The sequence below is a fragment of the Macrobrachium nipponense genome, chromosome 25 (assembly GCF_015104395.2).
Source record: "Macrobrachium nipponense isolate FS-2020 chromosome 25, ASM1510439v2, whole genome shotgun sequence".
In the NCBI taxonomy this organism is placed as follows: domain Eukaryota; kingdom Metazoa; phylum Arthropoda; class Malacostraca; order Decapoda; family Palaemonidae; genus Macrobrachium; species Macrobrachium nipponense.
The window spans coordinates 71,215,978-71,235,977 of NC_087214.1; the positions used below are offsets into that span (position 1 = coordinate 71,215,978).

Below are 20,000 nucleotides of genomic sequence, written 5' to 3' on the forward strand. Positions count from 1 at the left end.
CAAAAAATTACCATATTTGAAAAGTCTAAAAAATTCTCGAGCCTCTTTTTTTCCTGCATTTTCACGGCCCGGGAGAAAGAGAGAGAGAGAGAGAGAGAGAGAGAGAGAGAGAGAGAGAAGAGAGAGAGAGAAGATGATAACAACTTTAACCTTCTGAAGATGACAAAAAAAAAAAATATATATATATATAATGACCGAACCACCCAACACCAAATCCTACTTACCGAGAGGCAGTAAGGGTGTGCCAACGCCCGTCCGTCAGTTGGGCCTTCGTCAGGCACAGGGACCTTGGTGGATCCGGGTGGAGTTGCAGGACGAGGCATAGACGCCCGTTTACTAGCTCCAGGGCGAGTCTGTCACGCCCGTGTTGGGATGATAGGACCACAAAGTTCCCCTCGTAGCGTGAAGGTTCGGAATCTGAAAGGTAATGGAAATATATATATATATATATATATATATATATATATATATATATATATATATATATATATATATATATATATATATAAACAATGTTTACTAAGAATAATTCAATGAATTTCTCTTTTAAAGTGACGATTTACAATTCAGATATCTTCACACGACTGCAGGTTACAGGCAGTCACAGAAAGGTCACAGAGATGTCACAGACAATCACAGAAAGGTCACAGAGAGGTTTCATTCAAGTCATAGACAGTCACAAAAAGGTCACAGAGAGGTTTCATTAAGATCACAGACAGTCACAAAAAGGTCACAGGAGGTCACAGACAGTCATAGAGATGACATAGAGTGGTCACAGAAAAGTAACAGAAAGGACCCAGATAAGTCACAGAGAGGTCAAATATCCCCCTCTCAGCTCACCTGAGATGTAAAGTGGTGGTGTAAGCTAGGGGCGTGAAGGACAACGCCAACTTGACATAACTGTTCAGCTGGAACGACGCGGGCGTGGAAGTGGTGGCACACTGGGTGCCAGACCACCCGGGCTGGCACTCGCACCTGAGGTACCCAGGAGAACCGTGGCACCTTTTGGAAGTCAGAGAGTGAGGAACGATTCTTAATTCAAAAAATATATACATAAATCCTATATATATTCAAAAATTTTCCCCTCTTGGGGTAAATATCTATAACAATGATAACCTAGGGGTCGGAAACTATCAAATTGAGGCTTGATATAGTTCACCCCGGGACCAGCTTCTCAAAGCACTAGATTCTAGGTAGGTTCGTGAAATGAAGGTAGTTTGGACTGAGCCTTGGGGCGGTACGTAATGTCCTGAGGGGTTGGGACTTTATGTCTCGGCCGTCTATATTACCAGTTTTATTAAAGGCTTGGGTACATTATTCTATATACACACAGATATATATATATATATATATATATATATATATATATATATATATATATATATATATGTGTGTGTGTGTGTGTATAGAACAATGTGCCCAAACCTTTAATAAAACTGGTAACATAATATATGGTCAAGACGTTAAGTCTTAAACATATATTTTATATATATATATATATATATATATATATATATATATATATATATATATATATATATATATATAATGTATGTATGTATGTATGTATGTATGTATGTATGTATGTATGTATGTATGTATGTATGTCATGTATGCATGTATGTATGTATGTATGTATATCCATTCTTAGAACATTCACACACCCCTTATCCGAGTGACTTGAAAACAAACGCGACAAGAACACATGGATATCCGTTATTCTGAGAGTATAGAAGCAAATCTAATCTATGGAGTATACAAAATCCCTCTCCTCTAAATGCTATGACCTGTATGCTGGCAAAACAAACCCTTCGGAGTTCATCTAGTTGAAATGCAAGATTAGTTTTACCTGGAGGGGAGTACTGTCTGTCTGTCAATTCGCTTTATATGTTTCAGATGGGGTGACTGACGCATAAAGGCTGCGAGAAACTTATAAAAAACTAATATGCTAAAGGACTGTAAGTTATTCATTTGTTTCTGATAGAACATTGGATAAAAGAGGGATAAATATTAACAAACAAACAAACAAACAAACAAACAAACAAACAAACAAACAAACAAACAAACAAACACACACGACTTAATATTTGGTTCTTATATGTTTACCTAGCAGGGTCTGGACTGAGAAACATTCACTATAAAGGAATTCAGAGCTTTCTTGTCACAAATAAAACGCGTAACCTGCAATGTATTTATAACTTGTTTATTTAATGCTAAGTTGACTGAAGGAGGTACAAAAACTTCTTTTTTTATTTGTCGAGAGTAAACGGAAACTTATTAGAATTATGTTCAGAATATTGACCTCACTCGCCTGATCTGTTTACTCGAAAAGCCAAAGTGATTTCTTGATATTTTCATATCCTCATACTTTGAACAATCGTATACTTCTTGGCTTTTATATTACACAGAAATAATCAGGGCTGTTTTAATACACAATCCTTTTCCTAATCTAATACATAGAGTTATGTGGCTGTTATGATACACAGTCAAACCATGTGGCTGTAGCTGTTATAATACTTAGAAATATGTCGCTGTTATAATACAAAAACAAAGTGAGGTGGCTGTTATATCACATAGAGTTATGTGGCTGTTGAAATATTTATGTGGTTATGTGACTTAAAATAAATGAGAGTTATGTGACTGTTAAAATAAGAGGTCTGAGGCTCTTGCAATACTTACAGTCATGTGGCTGTTATGATACACAAGGTTATGTAGCTTATTTAAGCTTATTTAATATGTGGTTATTTGGCTTTATAATAGGTAAGAGTTATGTAACTGTCACAATAGACAGACGGTGTCAAGTGGCTGTTATAATACATAGAGTTATGTGGCTGTTGTAATACATAGAGTTATGTGGCTGTTGTAATACATAGAGTTATGTGGCTGTTGTAATACATAGAGTTATGTGGCTGTTGTAATACAGAAGGTTATGTGGCTGTTGTAATACATAGAGTTATGTGGCTGTTGTAATAATACATAGGGTTATGTGACTGTTATAATACACAGCCATGTGCCTATTGTAAAACATATAGGATAGAGAGCCAAGTCATGTGAATGAGTCAAGTGGATGTTATAATACAGAGTTATGTGGCTGTCACGATACATAGAGTTAAATGGCTGTTATAATACATAGTTATGTGGCTGTTGAATTGCATAAAGATGCCTCAGAAACATACTCACCTTCCATGCACTCCACAGCTGAGACCACTTGACTCGCACTCCACAGCCGGACAACCGGGCGAGCTGCCTTCACTGAGTATTTGATTGCCTAGGTCTATTAGCTATGATGGTCAGAGAAATAGAGTATAGCCGTTAGTACAGAGTTGTGTTATGTCTATAAATGTGTGATTTATTCAGATTTACCAGTTAATTAATGATCATAAATCAATATTTCTGTATTCACCTCTCCGTTGATCCTCAAATTCCTCAGGCAACCCCTGAGGGGAAGCCCAGACACCGCCGTGGGCCAGCCGTGAGCCGTCTGGGAAGGGGGCGGGTGTGAGAGCCCGCCCACCTGAAGGGGTTGAGCTGTGTTCAGGAGATTGGCGCCCCTCGGCAGCCTCGCCGCTCCTCTGCACGTGTGGGCGTCCGGGGGGATGGGCGGAGAGAGTGTTGGCGTTGACGAGGAGGATGAGGAGGATGAGGAAGCGTTTGAGGAAGGTCTAGGGGGAGGGCCGTCTATGCTCCCACCGGAACACAGGTCGACGATCATTTCCACCAGCTGAGACGGTCCCGGAATTGAAGGGTTAGTCAGGGAATCAAAACAATGTCGATACGATGTCTACATATATACTAAACTTCACTTGTCCCATCATGCACTCAATCTTGTGCTTTCTCGATATGAAAGCCCTGTTATTTTTCTATTTCATTCACCCCTAAGCATCAAACCTGTTACAAATATTCATCCTGACCATACTCTCCTATACTCTTCACATATCTAGATCTTTTCATGTGCTTTCAATTATTCTACCCCTCCAAATATTTCCCACTCAACCGGAGACAAATCAAAGACTTTCAAACTCACCTCGTCCTTCCAGATGACGTCGAGTCTGTGCCACGTCGAATCTGCGAGCGAGTAGGAGGCGTTGAGGTTGAGCACCGAAGGCCCGGCTCCGAGGTCGAGCAGCAGGGAGGGCCGACCTCCTCGGAGTTCGAGGGAGAACATGTCGCTGTAGGTAGCGGAGGGCATGACCAAGTGGTCTGGGCCAGAGTACAGGAGAGTGGCGTCCTCGCTGCTGGTGAAGAAGTCTAGGCTGATGTGGATGTCTGCGCACGAGGGTATGGACGGCACCCATGCCCATCCTCCTCCTGCGCCCTGCTGAGGATGATGCCCCGAGGATGCCATTGGTCTCCCTCCAGAACTACTGCTACTTCCTCCCCCCACTCCTCCTACCCCACCTCCTCCTGTCCCTCCACCTTTCCCGCCTCCACCCTCGAAGTGACGGATGAGGACTTTGCATCTGGAGCCGGTGGTTCCGTGAGGACAGATACACCTAAGGACGGAACCGGAATATACACACACATATACAAACAGTAAATGAAGTGTGACGACATTTATAAAAGACACACTTGTACCTTTGCACCTTGAGCAACAAATTCTCTGCAACCTCACCTAGTTCCAGTATCAGTGGGAATACATCTGCCTCCGTTCAAGCAGGTGTCTGGGGAACAGGTGCCGTCTTCGAACTCGGGCGGACTCTGACAGCTGCAGCCATTCTGGATGTTGACCCAAGGACCCACGAGGGCTGAAGTGTTGGCATCGACGACGGAGAAACCGCTGCCCAGGGACACGCGAGCAGAGCAGCCCTCCCTGCAGATGCTAGACTGGTCGTGGGAGTTCTCCTTACACGCCCCCACGCCCACGTCGAGGACGCTCACGCCCATCGCGTGTTCCAGCTGATGAAGATATATTAGAATCAGCATCATCATTCATTATATTATCATTATCATATATGATAAAGGATTTGTAGGTCAATAAGGATAAAAATTTAGTGAATTCCAGTGAAGGATCTGAACGGGGCGTCCCCATTCGTCCAAAATGACCAGTAAGGGTCAATCTTACTCAGGCTCTACTCACCGACACACCCGTTTCCACTGGAGGAGGAATTTGATATCAAGAAAAAATCAGCGACATAAAAAAGTGAATTACAGAGGCAAGGCTTGATGAATGAGAATATTTTCTTAAGATTTAGAGATCGAAAATAGGTGAAGTGAAATTAATATGCAGAATATAAGGGAGCCCTCCTGTCATGTATGATCTTTGTGACCTACTAATGACTTATTTGACATGTATATTGTGACCTTATTCTGAACTACTCACTCTTGCGTATGACTTTCTTTGACTTATTAAATTGAATCCAGTAGAAGATCACAGAGAAGGGCAGTCCCTCCTGTTATCTGTGACGTTGTTTGACCATCTAAAGACTATCATATGAGTAAACTGTGACCTCACTTCCATGACCTTACCCATGACACTCTGGAAACTATCAAACAAGGAAATTGTGACGTTGTTTGACCCTCTAAAGACTATCAAAATTGTGACCTCACTTCTATGATCTTACCCAAGACCTGATGCATGACGCTTGAAGAAATCTTTTAAACAAGGAGATTGTGATCTCATAAAAAAACTATCATCTTTGACCTTATCCTTTCCTACTTGACCTGAACTCACCTCCTGTTTCCTGTGTAGGAGGATGTGGTGGAGGTTGGTAGGAGAAGGAGAGGTGAGCCAGATCCTGGTTGAGGGAGTGGGAGGACCTTTGACTTGTTGGACGGACACTGCTTCAACCTCCTCCTTGCTGAAGGAGACCCACTCCCTCACCATGGACACCAGGTAGTCTAGAAGGTTCATGTCGTTCTGGGAGGTAATAATAATAATAATAATAATAATAATAATAATAATAATAATAATAATAATAATAATAATAATAATAATATCAGAAGAGTATTATCATACTGAATATGCAGAAATAATGTTACATTAGTTATTCAATCTCTCTCTCTCTCTCTGTCTCTCTCTGTCTCTCTCTCTCTCTCTCCAATATGTAAACAGAAAGCTCCCTGAATTCGTATAAAATACCATCCTCCTCCCCCTCCCCCCCCCCCTCTCCTCTCTCTCTCTCTCTCTCTCTCAAATAATGGAAACGTAGGCCCTGAATTCGTATAAAAATACTCTCTCTCTCTCTCTCTCAAATCTCTTCCTCTCTCATGTCTCTCTCTCCTCTCTCAAATCTCTCATATGTAAACAGAAAGCTCACTTAATTCGTATAAAATACCTCCCCCACTCTCGCTCTCACCCACCTTTTCCTCCCTGACAATCCTGTAAGGGTTAATGGCCAGAGTTATGGGCGTGGCAGCTTTCACCTCCCGGTAACTTAAAGATTTGACCCTTACGGTGACATTAGCGCTGACCCCTGACTGACCTTGGCTTTCGTCGCTGACGGAGAAGCCGAGGTCGTAACTGCAAGAGGAAGAAGAAGGAGAGGATAAAAGAAGATGCAATATAGAGAGGATAAAATTTGATGGACAAAGACGACAGCAAAAATAAAAATCACGTATTTTTGACAGTGTTGTATACAAGAAGGTAAGAATATGATTAAAGGTGATATTTTTGGCGTGAGAAGAAAACAAAAATATGGAAAGGCAGATAAGAATAAGATGATAAGAGATAATATTGACGGGAGAAGAAGAATAAGAATAAGAAGGTAGAAAGAGAAGATAGAAACAAATATTTTTTGACAATTCCAAAAAGTAATATTTTTTTTCTTTTTCATTCATAAAGCAAGATAGTTCAGGAACATTCGGTAATGCATGAATATTAAATATGTCGAATTTATCACTATTTGAAAATGACCTGAAAATGTTTCGTATAATGTAGTAGATCTTATAAATTGAAAATTTAAAAATAAAAAAAAAACACCAAAAAAGCATTATTTCAAAATTCAAAATAACTCCAGAAAAAAAAAGGGAAAAAAATAACGAAAAATTCAAGGCACTTTTGACATGTTAAAAAAAAACAAAAAAATATTGGAAATCCATCTAAACCCCACCACGGAAAAAAATATGCATTTATCAATAACATATCGAGGAGTCAGGCGAAGGAACCCGAGAAAAGATAAATTGAAAATATAACATCAAACTAATGGTGAAGAACAAAAAAGTGAAATCAACGACGTACCTCTCCCAGAAAAAAACATATACTGAAGATTCAACAAACAACCTCCCTTTAAAAAATACACTGAAAATGAAAAAAAAAAAAAAAAAAAAAAACTGAGCAAAAGAAAAAAAACCATACACTGAAGACTCAACAACATTCCCCCCCTCATATAAAAAAAAAAAAAAAAAAAAAAAAAAAAAAAAAAAACAGCCAAACGAGGGCAGAGGAGCAGCCCAACCTTCCATCTTTGGTAGCAGGCTTCATGGAGAGATCGCCAGTCTTGGCGTTGAGCGAAAAATTCGGGTGCTGCTGCTGTTTCCACTTGTAGGTCTTGGACGCTGCGTCCCAATCGTCGGGGTCCTTCACGTATATCCTACCCAATGGCACCTCCGTCGCCTGGGGCTGCGAAGGAGGAAGGATTCCCTGAGGTAAGTCAATTAAGATTCAAAAGACTATATAAATAGGATAGAATGCGAAGGCTCACATACTGTAGAAGGATAGTTTAGGATATGAAAGGTAGGAGTCCTAAGGACATATCCTACCAAGGGGCACCTCCGCAAAGGATTGAGGGACTGAAGGATTCCCTGAATAGGGCAATAAGCATTCAGAAAAGAACACAATTAGGACTGAATGCTGGTAAGAGGTCAGATAGAAGGCTATTTTTGGATTGGTGGCGATCAAGTGATTATAATTACGTCTGTCTGTCTGTCTGTCTGTCTGTCTGTCTGTCTGTCTGTCTGTCTGTCTGTCTGTCTGTCTGTCTGTCTGTCTGTCTGTCTGGTGGTAATCAAATGATTATAATTACTATAGTATCTCTCTCTCTTCTCTCTCTCTCTCTCTCTCTCTCTTCCTGGTTCCTAAAATTCTAGTAAACAACCGTCTAATTAAAGTTTTATCTCTCTCTCTCTCTCTCTCTCTCTCTCTCTCTCTCTCTCTCTCTCTCTCACCTGGACCGTATGTACAGTTATGATCTTGGACGCCGGCGCCATCGGGTTGTCGTTCAGATCGGCGACATGCAACGTCAAGGTAACGGTAGCAGAGAGGGGCGGGGACCCCGCGTCTCCCACCAGCAAAGGAACTAAAAGGGCGCGTCGCTCCTCCCGGTCGAGGGCGCTCCTCGTCGACACCACGCCCATGCCTCGGCCTTCGTCGCCTCCTTCGGGAAAAGGGGAGAGATGATGATAAATAAGTCATGTTTTAGATGATTATTGATGGAAGTCGTTGAGAAGTTCTCCTCTTCGTCGACTTCTTCAGGAGGAAAGGAGAGGAAAGGAAATATATGTTTTAGACGAAGGTAATCGATAAACACACTAACAAACAACGATAAAATAACGAAAACAGGGTGAAGTGGAATATAAGAGGAGGCAGACCTATTTGATAAACAAACAAATTAACAAACAACAACAACAATATAAAAAAAAACAGAGTGAAGTGGAATATAAGATGATCAGACCCATTTTATAAACAACCACCCCTCCCTCCCAAAAATACAGATTGAAATGGATTATACTAAGTGGGGGCAGACCCATTTGGTAAACAAACACCGCTGCGACACCACACCCGGCCCCTGAACAACCCCCCCCCCCCCCCCCCCACCCGCCCCACCAAAAAAAAAAAAAAACCACTGAAATGGAATATAAGAAGGGCAGACCCATTTAATAAAGGCCCCTTCCACAAAATAAAATACAGATTGAAATTGAATATAAGTGGGGCGAACATATCTGATAAAAAAATCCCGCCCTCCCCCTCAAAAAAAATAATTAAAAAAATAAACCGGAGGGGCAGACCCATTTGATAAACAAGCTAGCACAAAGAAAAGGTAAAATAAAGGGAGAAAATCAATATGAAGGGGGCAGACCCATTAAATAAACAAATTACCAAAAAAATAAAAACCAGTGAATTTCAATATAAGAATGGCAACCCCATTAGATAAAAAATAAAACCATAAACAAATAAAAGACTGAAGTGAAATCTAAGACGGGCAGACCCACTAGACAGACGATTTTTTTTTTTAATAAAGTGAGGAATTTCAACATAAGCATGGCAGACCTAATACATAAAACAGACATTAAAATTTTTTTTAAAAGTAAATTTTAATATAAAAAAGAGCAGACCCACTTACTTCTCTCAAATCGAACTTTGACAGCCGACTTGATGTGGGGCGGCGCCCTCGGGTCGAGGGCTATCGTGAAGGGCGGCCCGTGCCCTTCCCGCCAGTCGTCGGGGTCACCTAGTTTGACCTCTGCCACGACCTTTGGCTTGGCGTTCTCCAGGACCTGGACTTCTTGCGGATTCGCTAGGAACGGCGGGTTGTCGTTAACATCTGTGACGTTTACCTGTTAATAATAATAATAATAATAATAATAATAATAATAATAATAATAATAATAATAATAATAAAATGGCAGTATTCAGCGAATTAATCTTAATACCAGCTGAATACCAGAAACGACCCCGGCCTGACATTGACCTCGTTTTGGAATGATACCAACACCGGCGACGACCCCTGCTTGACCTGGACCTGAGGAATGCATACACCAGTATTCTGATAATACCAGTATATTGATGATACCAGTTTTTGACTGATAAATCTGTTCTAAATAAATTACCATTTTCAGCATTAATCCAAATATGAATATTGACCAACTATTGCGAAGTATCGCTGAGCCAGAAAAGCGAGTAATATGAACAATAGAAAAGATAATATAGAAGATTATTTCGCTGAATTCTGCCATTTTATTCAACAGAATTTGTTTAAAAGAGGGCCTTCTTCAAAATAATAATAATAATAATAATGATAATATGTTTTATTAAAAGTGATTGCTGCCTCAGCTGCATTAATTTTATACAGGTTCATCTCTATTTTTCTCATTGATGCTTAAACAAGTGAGCAACGCACCGAAGGTTGACATATCTCAATTAGGTAATAGTCAAAACGATTGGGTTTTTTATTGGTAAAAAATTCCAGTGGGGGTAGTCAAATTTTCGGGTATATCCCTTAGAGTTTATTGCACATAGCATTGATGTTGAATTCTATCTCTTTTTTATTCTTTTTGTGGGGCCGCGACGTTTCGTCTGAATAAACCTCAAGACATCCTCTTGGGCAGAGGTGGGTGAAGGAATGAAGTGAGAGGGTGGTTGTTGTTTAAGATAAAGCTGGCCTTGTGCCAGCACGGGCTCTTGCTCGTAGAGCAGCCCATATGACCTTGTGAGATGGTGAGTCCGACTGCTTATATTGTAGCGGTGCAGCGGGGGACTTCGTGCCGCTGCCTTTTCATTGGCTAGTGAATGGGGAGCTGCTTTTTCATTGGCTACCTGGCTGCGGGCTGAAGCAAGCTCCTGAGCGCATGTTCAACAGACGCACCGATCTTCTCAGCTGCATATCATCTCTCCGGGCTTCATTTTTATTGGTCGAAGGCCGCGTGACGTCACTGCTGGTATTATTCATGGTATTAATGTCGTCTTCGGTGTTATTTTCCAATTGAATTGGGGCGTTTTCAGGCGGCGATATGGTGAAGTTTGCCGTTACTGGGGTGTTCCAGGAGCAAAAGCCCTCCATGAATACGACATAGGAGGCCTTTTGCTCCCGACCTGCATGCGAACCTTCGCCCGAAAACGCCCCAATTCAAGAGGAAAATAACACCGAAGACGACATTAATACCATGAATAATACCAGCAGTGACGTCACGCGGCCTTCGACCAATAAAAATGAAGCCCGGAGAGATGATATGCAGCTGAGAAGATCGGTGCGTCTGTTGAACATGCGCTCAGGAGCTTGCTTCAGCCCGCAGCCAGGCAGCCAATGAAAAAGCAGCTCCCCATTCACTAGCCAATGAAAAGGCAGCGGCACGAAGCCCCCCACTGCACATCCACAATATAAGCAGTCGGGCTCACCCTCTCACTAGGTCATACGGGCTGCTCTACGAGCAAGAGCCCGTGCTGGCACAAGGCCAGCTTAATCTTAAACAACAACCACCCTCTCACTTCAGTCCTTCATCCACCTCCGCCCAAGAGGATGTCTGAGGTTTATTCAGACGAAATGTCGCGGCCCCACGAAAAGAATAGAAAAGAAATAGAATTCAACATCAATGCTATGTGCAATAAACTCTAAGGGATATACCCGAAATTTTGATACCCTTCACTGAGATTTTTTACCAATAAAAAACCCAATCGTTTTGACTATTACCTAACTGAGATATGTCAACCTTCGATGCGTTGCTGACCAGTTTAAGCAACAATGAGAAAACAGTAATTAGAAAAAATAGAGAACCTGTATAAAATTAATGCAGCTGAGGCAGCAATCACTTTTAATAAATAAAATAATAATAATAATAATAATAATAATAATAATAATAATAATAATAATAATAATAATTACATGAACAGGAATAAGGGATACCACAGAACAAACTATTCGGAACCAACCAGAAAAGACTATACAGCCAACTAAGAGGGGAAGACAACACCCCAGAAAATTCCTGAAGCCGAACAAAGTAAGAGACTGGGAAAACATATGGAGCAATCCGGTATCACACAACAAACATGCAACATGGCTCAGGAAGTCAAGGAAGAACGAAACAGGGAGAATAAAACAAAGATTCACAGACATCACGACAGACACAGTCAGACACCAAACTAAAGAAAATGCCAAACTGGAAAGCCCCAGGTCCCGATGAAGTCCATGGATACTGGCTCAAAAACTTCAAGGACCTACACCCACGAATAGCAGAACAACTCCAGCATTGTATCTCAAATCACCAAGCACCAAATGGATGACCACAGGAAGAACATCCTTAGTACAAAAGACAAGAGTAAGGGAAATATAGCCAGTAACTACAGGCCTATCACCTGCCTACCAATAATGTGGAAGTTACTAACAGGTATCATCAGTGAAAGGCTATACAACTACCTAGAGGAGACAAAACACCATCCCCCACCAACAGAAAAAAGGCTGCAGAAGGAAGTGTAGGGGCACAAAAGACCAGCTCCTGATAGACAAAATGGTATGAAGAACAGTAGGAGAAGGAAAACCAACCTAAGCATGGCATGGATAGACTATAAGAAAGCCTTCGACATGATACCACACACATGGCTAATAGAATGCCTGAAAATATAGGGGTGGGGCAGAGGAAAATACCATCAGCTTCCTCAAAAATACAATGCGCAACTGGAATACAATACTTACAAGCTCTGGAATAAGACTAGCAGAGGTTAATATCAGGAGAGGGATCTTCCAGGGCGACTCACTGTACCCCACTACTCTTCGTAGTAGCCATGATTCCCATGACAAAGTACTACAGAAGATGGATGCGGGTACCAACTCAAGAAAAGAGGCAACAGAATCAACCATCTGATGTTCATGGACGACATCAAGCTGTATGGTAAGAGCATCAAGGAAATAGATACCCTTAATCCAGACTGTAAGGATTGTATCTGGGACATCAGGATGGAGTTGGAATAGAAAAATGCGCCTTAGTCAACATACAAAAGCAAAGTAACGAGAACTGAAGGGATAAAGCTACCAGATGGAGCAACATCAAACACATAGATGAGACAGGATACAAATACCTGGGAATAATGGAAGGAGGAGATATAAAACACCAAGAGATGAAGGACACGATCAGGAAAGAATATATGCAGAGACTCAAGGGCGATACTCAAGTCAAAAACTCAACGCCGGAAAAATATGATAAAAGCCTTAAACACATGGGCAGTGCCAGTAATCAGATACAGCGCAGGAATAGTGGAATGGACGAAGGCAGAACTCCGCAGCATAGATCAGAAAACCAGAAAACATATGACAATACACAAAGCACTACACCAAGAGCAAATACGGACAGACTATACATAACACGAAAGGAAGGAGGGAGAGGACTACTAAGTATAGAGGACTGCGTCAACATCGAAACAGAGCACTGGGGCAATATCTGAAAACCAGTGAAGACGAGTGGCTAAAGAGTGCATGGGAAGAAGGACTAATAAAAACAGACGAAGACCCAGAAATATACAGAGACAGGAGAAAGACAGAAAGAACAGAGGACTGGCACAACAAACCAATGCACGGACAATACATAAGACAGACTAAAGAACTAGCCAGCGATGACAATTGGCAATGGCTACAGAGGGGAGAGCTAAAGAAGGAAACTGAAGGAATGATAACAGCTGCACAAGATCAGGCCCTAAGAACCAGATATGTTCAAAGTACGATAGACGGAAATAACATCTCTCCCATATGTAGGAAGTGCAATACGAAAAGTGAAACCATAAACCACATAGCAATGTGAATGCCGGCACTTGCACAGAACCAGTACAAAAAGAGGCATGATTCAGTAGCAAAAGCCCTCCACTGGAGCCTGTGCAAGAAACATCAGCTACCTTGCAGTAATAAGTGGTACGAGCACCAACCTGAAGGAGTGATAGAAAAACGATCAGGCAAAGATCCTCTGGGACTATGGTATCAGAACGGATAGGGTGATACGTGCAAACAGACCAGACGTGACGTTGATTGACAAGGTCAAGAAGAAAGTATCACTCATTGATGTCGCAATACCATGGGGACACCAGAGTTGAAGAGAAAGAGAGGGAAAAATTGGATAAGTATCAAGATCTGAAAATAGAAATAAGAAGGATATGGGATATGCCAGTGGAAATCGTAACCCATAATCATAGGAGCACTAGGCACGATCCCAAGATCCCTGAAAAGGAATCTAGAAAAACTAGAGGCTGAAGTAGCTCCAGGACTCATGCAGAAGAGTGTGATCCTAGAAACGGCACATAGTAAGAAGAGTGATGGACTCCTAAGGAGGCAGGATGCAACCCGGAACCCCACACTATAAATAGCAACCCAGTCGAATTGGAGGATGTGATAGAGCAAAAAAAAAAAAAAAAAAATAATAATAATAATAATAATAATAATAATATAAATAATGGTTGGTAACCTCTAAATTTGTCAAGTAATCGAATCAATTTCATGGCATTCTCTCTCTCTCTCTCTCTCTCTCTCTCTCTCTCTCTCTCTCTCTCTCTCTCTCTCTCTTAATCCTTAAGCAGAAGGATCCATACTTTAAAAAATTAAGTATTCAAATTAAGAACAGAATTCCTTTATTTTCCGCTTTAATTACACAGGATCATTAAACACTTTCTCCCACTCTCTCTCTCTCCCTCTGCATCTGTCACGAAACTATTAAATGAAAATGAACAGCAATATATAATCTATTTACCCTCGATTCCATGGAATCTCTCTCTCTCTCTCTCTCTCTCTCTCTCCTCTGTAGCTATTATGGAACCCTCATTCACAGAATATGAACAATAAACTCTAGGCTAATTATTTATTCTCCGTTTGACTAGTTAATTTCATAGAACTGGGGAGAGAGCCTTTATAACGACACGTACATCAATGCACAATGAGTCTAGTTGACTGGGGAACAGATCTGCAGTAGTAGTAACATAGAAAAGTAGCCTTTATAACGGCACCTGAATGAATACATATTTCAGTCTAGCTCATGCAGTAGTAGTAATGGTGGAGATGAGCCTTTATAACGGCGCCTGTATGAAAGCCTCCCATCACTGTCACTAACTCAAGAGATAAAAAGATCAACCTTGCAATAGCAGAGACTTGAATAACGTCTGTCAACTTGCAATGATGCAATAAGGGCAGAGAGAGAGAGAGAGAGAGAGAGAGAGAGAGATGAATAATCACTGACCGTTGAATTAACTACAACAACTTGTGGGAAAGATAGAGTTTTATTGACCACCTCTGTTCCATTCGAGGCTTTGTTGTCACAAAGGGTTAATGTCAGTGTGGATTACAGAATGAAAATACAGGGATTATTTTTTAAGAGGTTTTAAAACTGTAAATGTTCGTCGAGATTTTTCTCCTTCGCCAAAAGCAGGATTGAGGAAGTTCTTTTTTAACTGTTGTTTATTTTTAGAACAATTTTTTTTCTTTTATTTTGAATGTGGAATAGCAAGAAGCATTATTATTCTGTCATGGCTTGTGCTTGTTTCACTAAAAATGTCTAAACGAAGCTCGAACGCGCAACTGAAATATGAATTCATTCTTATCCAGTCTGAGCCAGAGATTAAATTATGTTAATTCTCTTTCATCATGGAATTCGTCCCTACAGCGGTAGCCGAGCCATTTGCTTGTATCTGTAAAGGTCCGTGGTTCGAGCCCACGCAAGCTGCTTACCAGCTGACCCAGCTGAGATTGGATGCAAGAAAAAGATACCTATCAATTAGGGTACCTTATGTTTCAAGTAACTATAATTACAGTCAGCTGTACTAAGTGATTGCATATAGATATTTCTATGACTGAAAACCAGGATTTGGGAAAATCTGAGATACATGTTAACTGACAGATATAGATGCAGTAAGACGTACTTTGGACCGGCACAATCGCTGCCAATTGTACAGAATACTTTCTTGTATATCATTTGCTACTTCAGGATTAGCAGTGTGTGTGTGTGTGTGTGTGTGTAATTCTTATAGTCCTTACAATGGACACCAATTCATAATCTTGTGCATAATTACAGCGAAATGTACGGTGTAATTTTATGTGCAGCAAACTGCGGCCAATCGTGACGAATACTTTCATGCACATCAATTCCACATCTTCAGGATGGCATGAACTAGCAATGTAGAGAACTTTCGTGTGCTAAAGGTACGCATCTTCGGGAATGGATGAACTAACCGTGACAAGTACTTCCATGTGCAAAAGCTACACATATTCAGGACTTTATAAACTAACAATGAAGTACTCTCGTGTACGAAATATACACATCTTCAAGATGGCATGAACTAGCAATGTAGAGAACTTTCGTGTGCTGAAGTTACACATCTTCAGGAATGAATGAACTAACTGTGACGAGTACTTTTGTTTACAAAAGTTACTCATCTTCAGGACTTTATAAACTAACAATGTAGAGTACTTTCGTGTATGAAAAATACCCATCTTCAGGATGGCATGATCTAGCAATGTACAGAACTTTCGTGTGCTAAAGTTACACATCTTCAGGACTGAATGAACTAACTGTTACAAGTACTTTTGTTTACAAAAGTCACGTATCTTCAGGACTTTATAAACTAACAATGTAGAGAACTTTCCTGTACGAAAATTACGCATCTTCAGGAGGGCTTGAATTGACAATGAAGAGTACTTTTGTGTAGAGTAACACCACATCTTCAGAACTGAATGAACTAACAATGTAGGAACCTTTGCGTAAAACAACTCCACATCTTCAGGATGACCCAAACACGCGTACCGCTATCCTATGCACTTACCGAAAGCGTAGCCGTCGTCGTCCTAGGAGGAATACCGTCGTCAGTAGCCAGAACTAGAACGTTGTGGACGTCGGCCGTCTCCCTGTCCAGGCCACCGACCAGCCGGACCGTTCCGGACCTGTCGACGCCGAAAATTCCACCAGGGTCGCTCGCTGGCGCGACGGAGTAACTTACCCGACTTTTCCCTCCCTGGGTTGGGGAGAAAAAAAAAGATGTATTATTTAGTAAAAAATTAAAATGAGCAGAACATGATGATATGAGCTCATTTTGTGTCAGCAAATGGAGATGACTAGGAAATGATGACATGGGCTATTTCATTCTCGTTGGGATTGAATTTGGAACAATAATACTAGTAGTAATAATAATAATAATAATAATAATAATAATAATAATAATAATAATAATAATAATAATAATAATAATAATAATAATAATAGCGAACATACACAAAAACACAAGGAGCCTTTTACCTCTGAAGAATGACATTTTCTCATTTCCTGAGAAATATTTTTATTTAAAAACTGTTAAAATAGTAGAAAAGTTTAATTTTCTTCCATCTGAGCTCTAACATTGCACTGTTTATTATTTCGCAACATTCAGCATACAAAACACGAAACATGATTAGTCCCCAGATGTTTTTAATTTTTATTATTATTCAAGATGAGATTTTGGTTAATATTTTACAATATTCATCTTTAATTACAATGTGTCCTTAGTCGCATGTATTTAATTAATAACCACCCTTACTTAAATATATTCAATTCACAATATTGTAAAATAAATATATGCTAATTCTCCTTTACTCAAGAAATATTAATGATAATCCTCTTTGTATATCAGTTCCCCTACATTAAAATATTTATCTTACAATCTTCTTTATATATTGGTATGTATTTTGCAAATTCCCTCTTTATACTATATCAATTCCCCCTTTTCTCAAAAAATAATTATTTTAAAATATTCCTCATTATACATCTAATCCCTCCTTTTCAAAAGCAATCATTTTACAATATTCCTCTTTATATATAAAATCCCCATTACTCAAAAACATATTATTTTGCAATATTCCTCTTCATATATCAGATCCAACACTGAAAAACGTTTTACAATATTCCTCTTTATATATCAATTCTCCCTCCTCAAAAACATATATTTTGCAACATTCCTCTTTATATATCAAATCCCTCCTTCTCAAAACCATTTATTTTACAATATTCCTCATTATATGTTAATTACCTCCTTCTCAAAAACATTTATTTTATAATTTTCCTCTTTATATGTCAATTCTCCCGTCCTCATAAACATTTATTTTACAATATTCATCTTTGTATATCAATTCCCTGCTCCCCAGAAACATTTATTTTACAATATTCCTCTATAATAATTCCCCCCTTCTCAAGAACATTTATTTTAAAATATTCTTCTTTATATATCAATCCCCCCTCCCTCAAAAACATTTGTTTTACAATATTTCTCTTTATATATTAATTCCGCATTCCTCAAAAACATTTATTTTACGATATTCTTCTTCATATATTAATTCCCCCCTTCTATAAAACATTTATTTTAAAATATTCTTCTTTATATATTAATTCCCCCTTCCTCAAAAACATTTATTTTACAACATTCCTCTTTATATATCAATTCCCCCTTCCTCAAAAACATTTATTTTACAATATTCCTCTTTATATATTAATTATCCCTTACTCAAAAACATTTATTTTATAATATTGCTCTTTAAATATTAAGTCCCTCCTTCTCAAAAGCATTTTTACTTTCATTTCCCACCAGGCCTTATTACAATTTTCCATGCAAGTCATATGTTTTTTTTTTTTCGTTTTAATTTTTTTTTTTCCTTTTTGCATGATTATGGAAAAGGCTGGCTCTGAAAGCACATATATACGTATATACTTTTTCCACTCTGCCATCAGGAAATGGGGAGGAGATTGCTTTCTCCGGAGGAGAAAGTGGGGGAAAGAAAGAAAGCAAAAATGAAAACAAAAGAGAGAGAACAACGAAAAAAAGAAAGTGTCCCACAAAGCTTAACAAATTTTTTTTCTCCTCATTCCTTTGCCATTTTTTGGGAAGGTGGCCCCAAGTGATATTTCGCGAAAGACTTTGAGAGAGAGAGAGAGAGAGAGAGAGAGAGAGAGAGAGAGAGAGAGAGGAGAAAGAGGGGAGTAGAATGGAAAAGTAAAATGTCTCAGGAGAAAATCTGAGACGTGAGGTAATAGGGGAGAGAGAGAGAGAGAGAGAAAGAGGGGAGTAGAATGGAACAGTAAAATGTCCTCGGGAAATCTGAGACTGAGGTAATAGTGGAGAGAGTAAGAGAGAGAGAGAGAGAGAGAGAGAGAGAGAGAGAGAGGATAATAAGTACAAGAATAAAAAAAATAAATGGCTGAGAAGAAAAGCTGAGCCGTGAGGTAGCAAGAAAGGAGAGAGAGAGAGAGAGAGAGAGAGAGAGAGAGAGAGAGGTCTCTTTGGTCATGAAAGAAAAATGATCGGTTCTCCTTGTGGGAGGGCATAAAAAGCGGAGATGATTAAGATATATTAAAACGGAGATGGGGCGAGTGGAAGAAAGAGCAAAAAAAGAAATAAAAAAAGAAGAATAACAAAGAGAGGAGAAAGAGGAGGGATTGAAAAATATGTCCGAAGGAGAATGAAAGAAAATCTTGAAGGGTATGAAAGTGATCTCGAGATGATACTCAGGCTCTTGGATTAAATAGAGAGAGAGAGAGAGAGAGAGAGAGAGAGAGAGAGAGAGAGAGAGAGAGAGAGAGAGAATTACTTCACTGGCCCTCATCTCTTCATGAGATTTATGCAAACATATGAATATCTTGAGTTGATATTCTTTATCTTGGATTGAAACGAGAGAGAGAGAGAGAGAGAGAGAGAGAGAGAGAGAGAGAACGATATCTACAGAGCCCTTAGTAATACAACTAATGAAAATTAAAATCGTCATTATATCAGACTATGCTAAAAACCCCAGTCTAACCTGAACATTTTAATTATGTCATCAAGCTATATTTTAAACTGGAGGCCATATTTTCCCATTGTCCTTTATCTTTGCTTTGTGCATCATTATTAATCGTAATCATATTCTAGTTCTTGGTTCTTACTTAACAAAATCCTTATCTAGAAATATCAAACATCTCCCGTCTAAGACACTGCAAAATGATCATCTACAGTAAGCTGAAGATATTTGCTTCTCTTGGAACTCTACTAATTAATATCCTCTGGGAATCTGATTTCCAGATACTCCGATTAATCACTCTCTAGCAGAGACTAGAAATGATTAATAACCGTGGAAAAATAATCACCAACAACTCCCGTAGCATTTCGATACCGCAATAAGACAAGCATTTTTTGAATAAGTCTCGGTGACATTTTTCCGATGCTAGATCCGGTCTCAATACCATCCCGCGCTGAGGCGATTTGACATGCATCTGACTTGTATCTCCTTAGGCTGACATTTCTGTTACTTCTCTCTGATTAAGTCTGTTTCCAAGAAGTTTGGACTGTTTTCTATGTGTTTTAGCTTCGATATGTTGCGGCAGAAGGG

At 39.6% G+C, this 20,000-nt stretch overlaps 1 protein-coding gene across 1 annotated transcript in view; it reads right to left on the reverse strand.

The window, feature by feature from the left end:
• Nucleotides 1-20,000, reverse strand: part of LOC135199527 (putative neural-cadherin 2) — a gene marked incomplete in the record, with an annotated part of 106,858 nt that overhangs the window by 3,177 nt on the left and 83,681 nt on the right. The window contains 12 exon segments of the mRNA XM_064227657.1: nt 225-417; nt 841-1,002; nt 3,181-3,281; nt 3,404-3,721; nt 4,025-4,493; nt 4,613-4,896; nt 5,672-5,857; nt 6,301-6,460; nt 7,395-7,558; nt 8,104-8,312; nt 9,279-9,492; nt 16,439-16,627. Coding sequence (XP_064083727.1) covers nt 357-417; nt 841-1,002; nt 3,181-3,281; nt 3,404-3,721; nt 4,025-4,493; nt 4,613-4,896; nt 5,672-5,857; nt 6,301-6,460; nt 7,395-7,558; nt 8,104-8,312; nt 9,279-9,492; nt 16,439-16,627 — 2,517 coding nt within the window.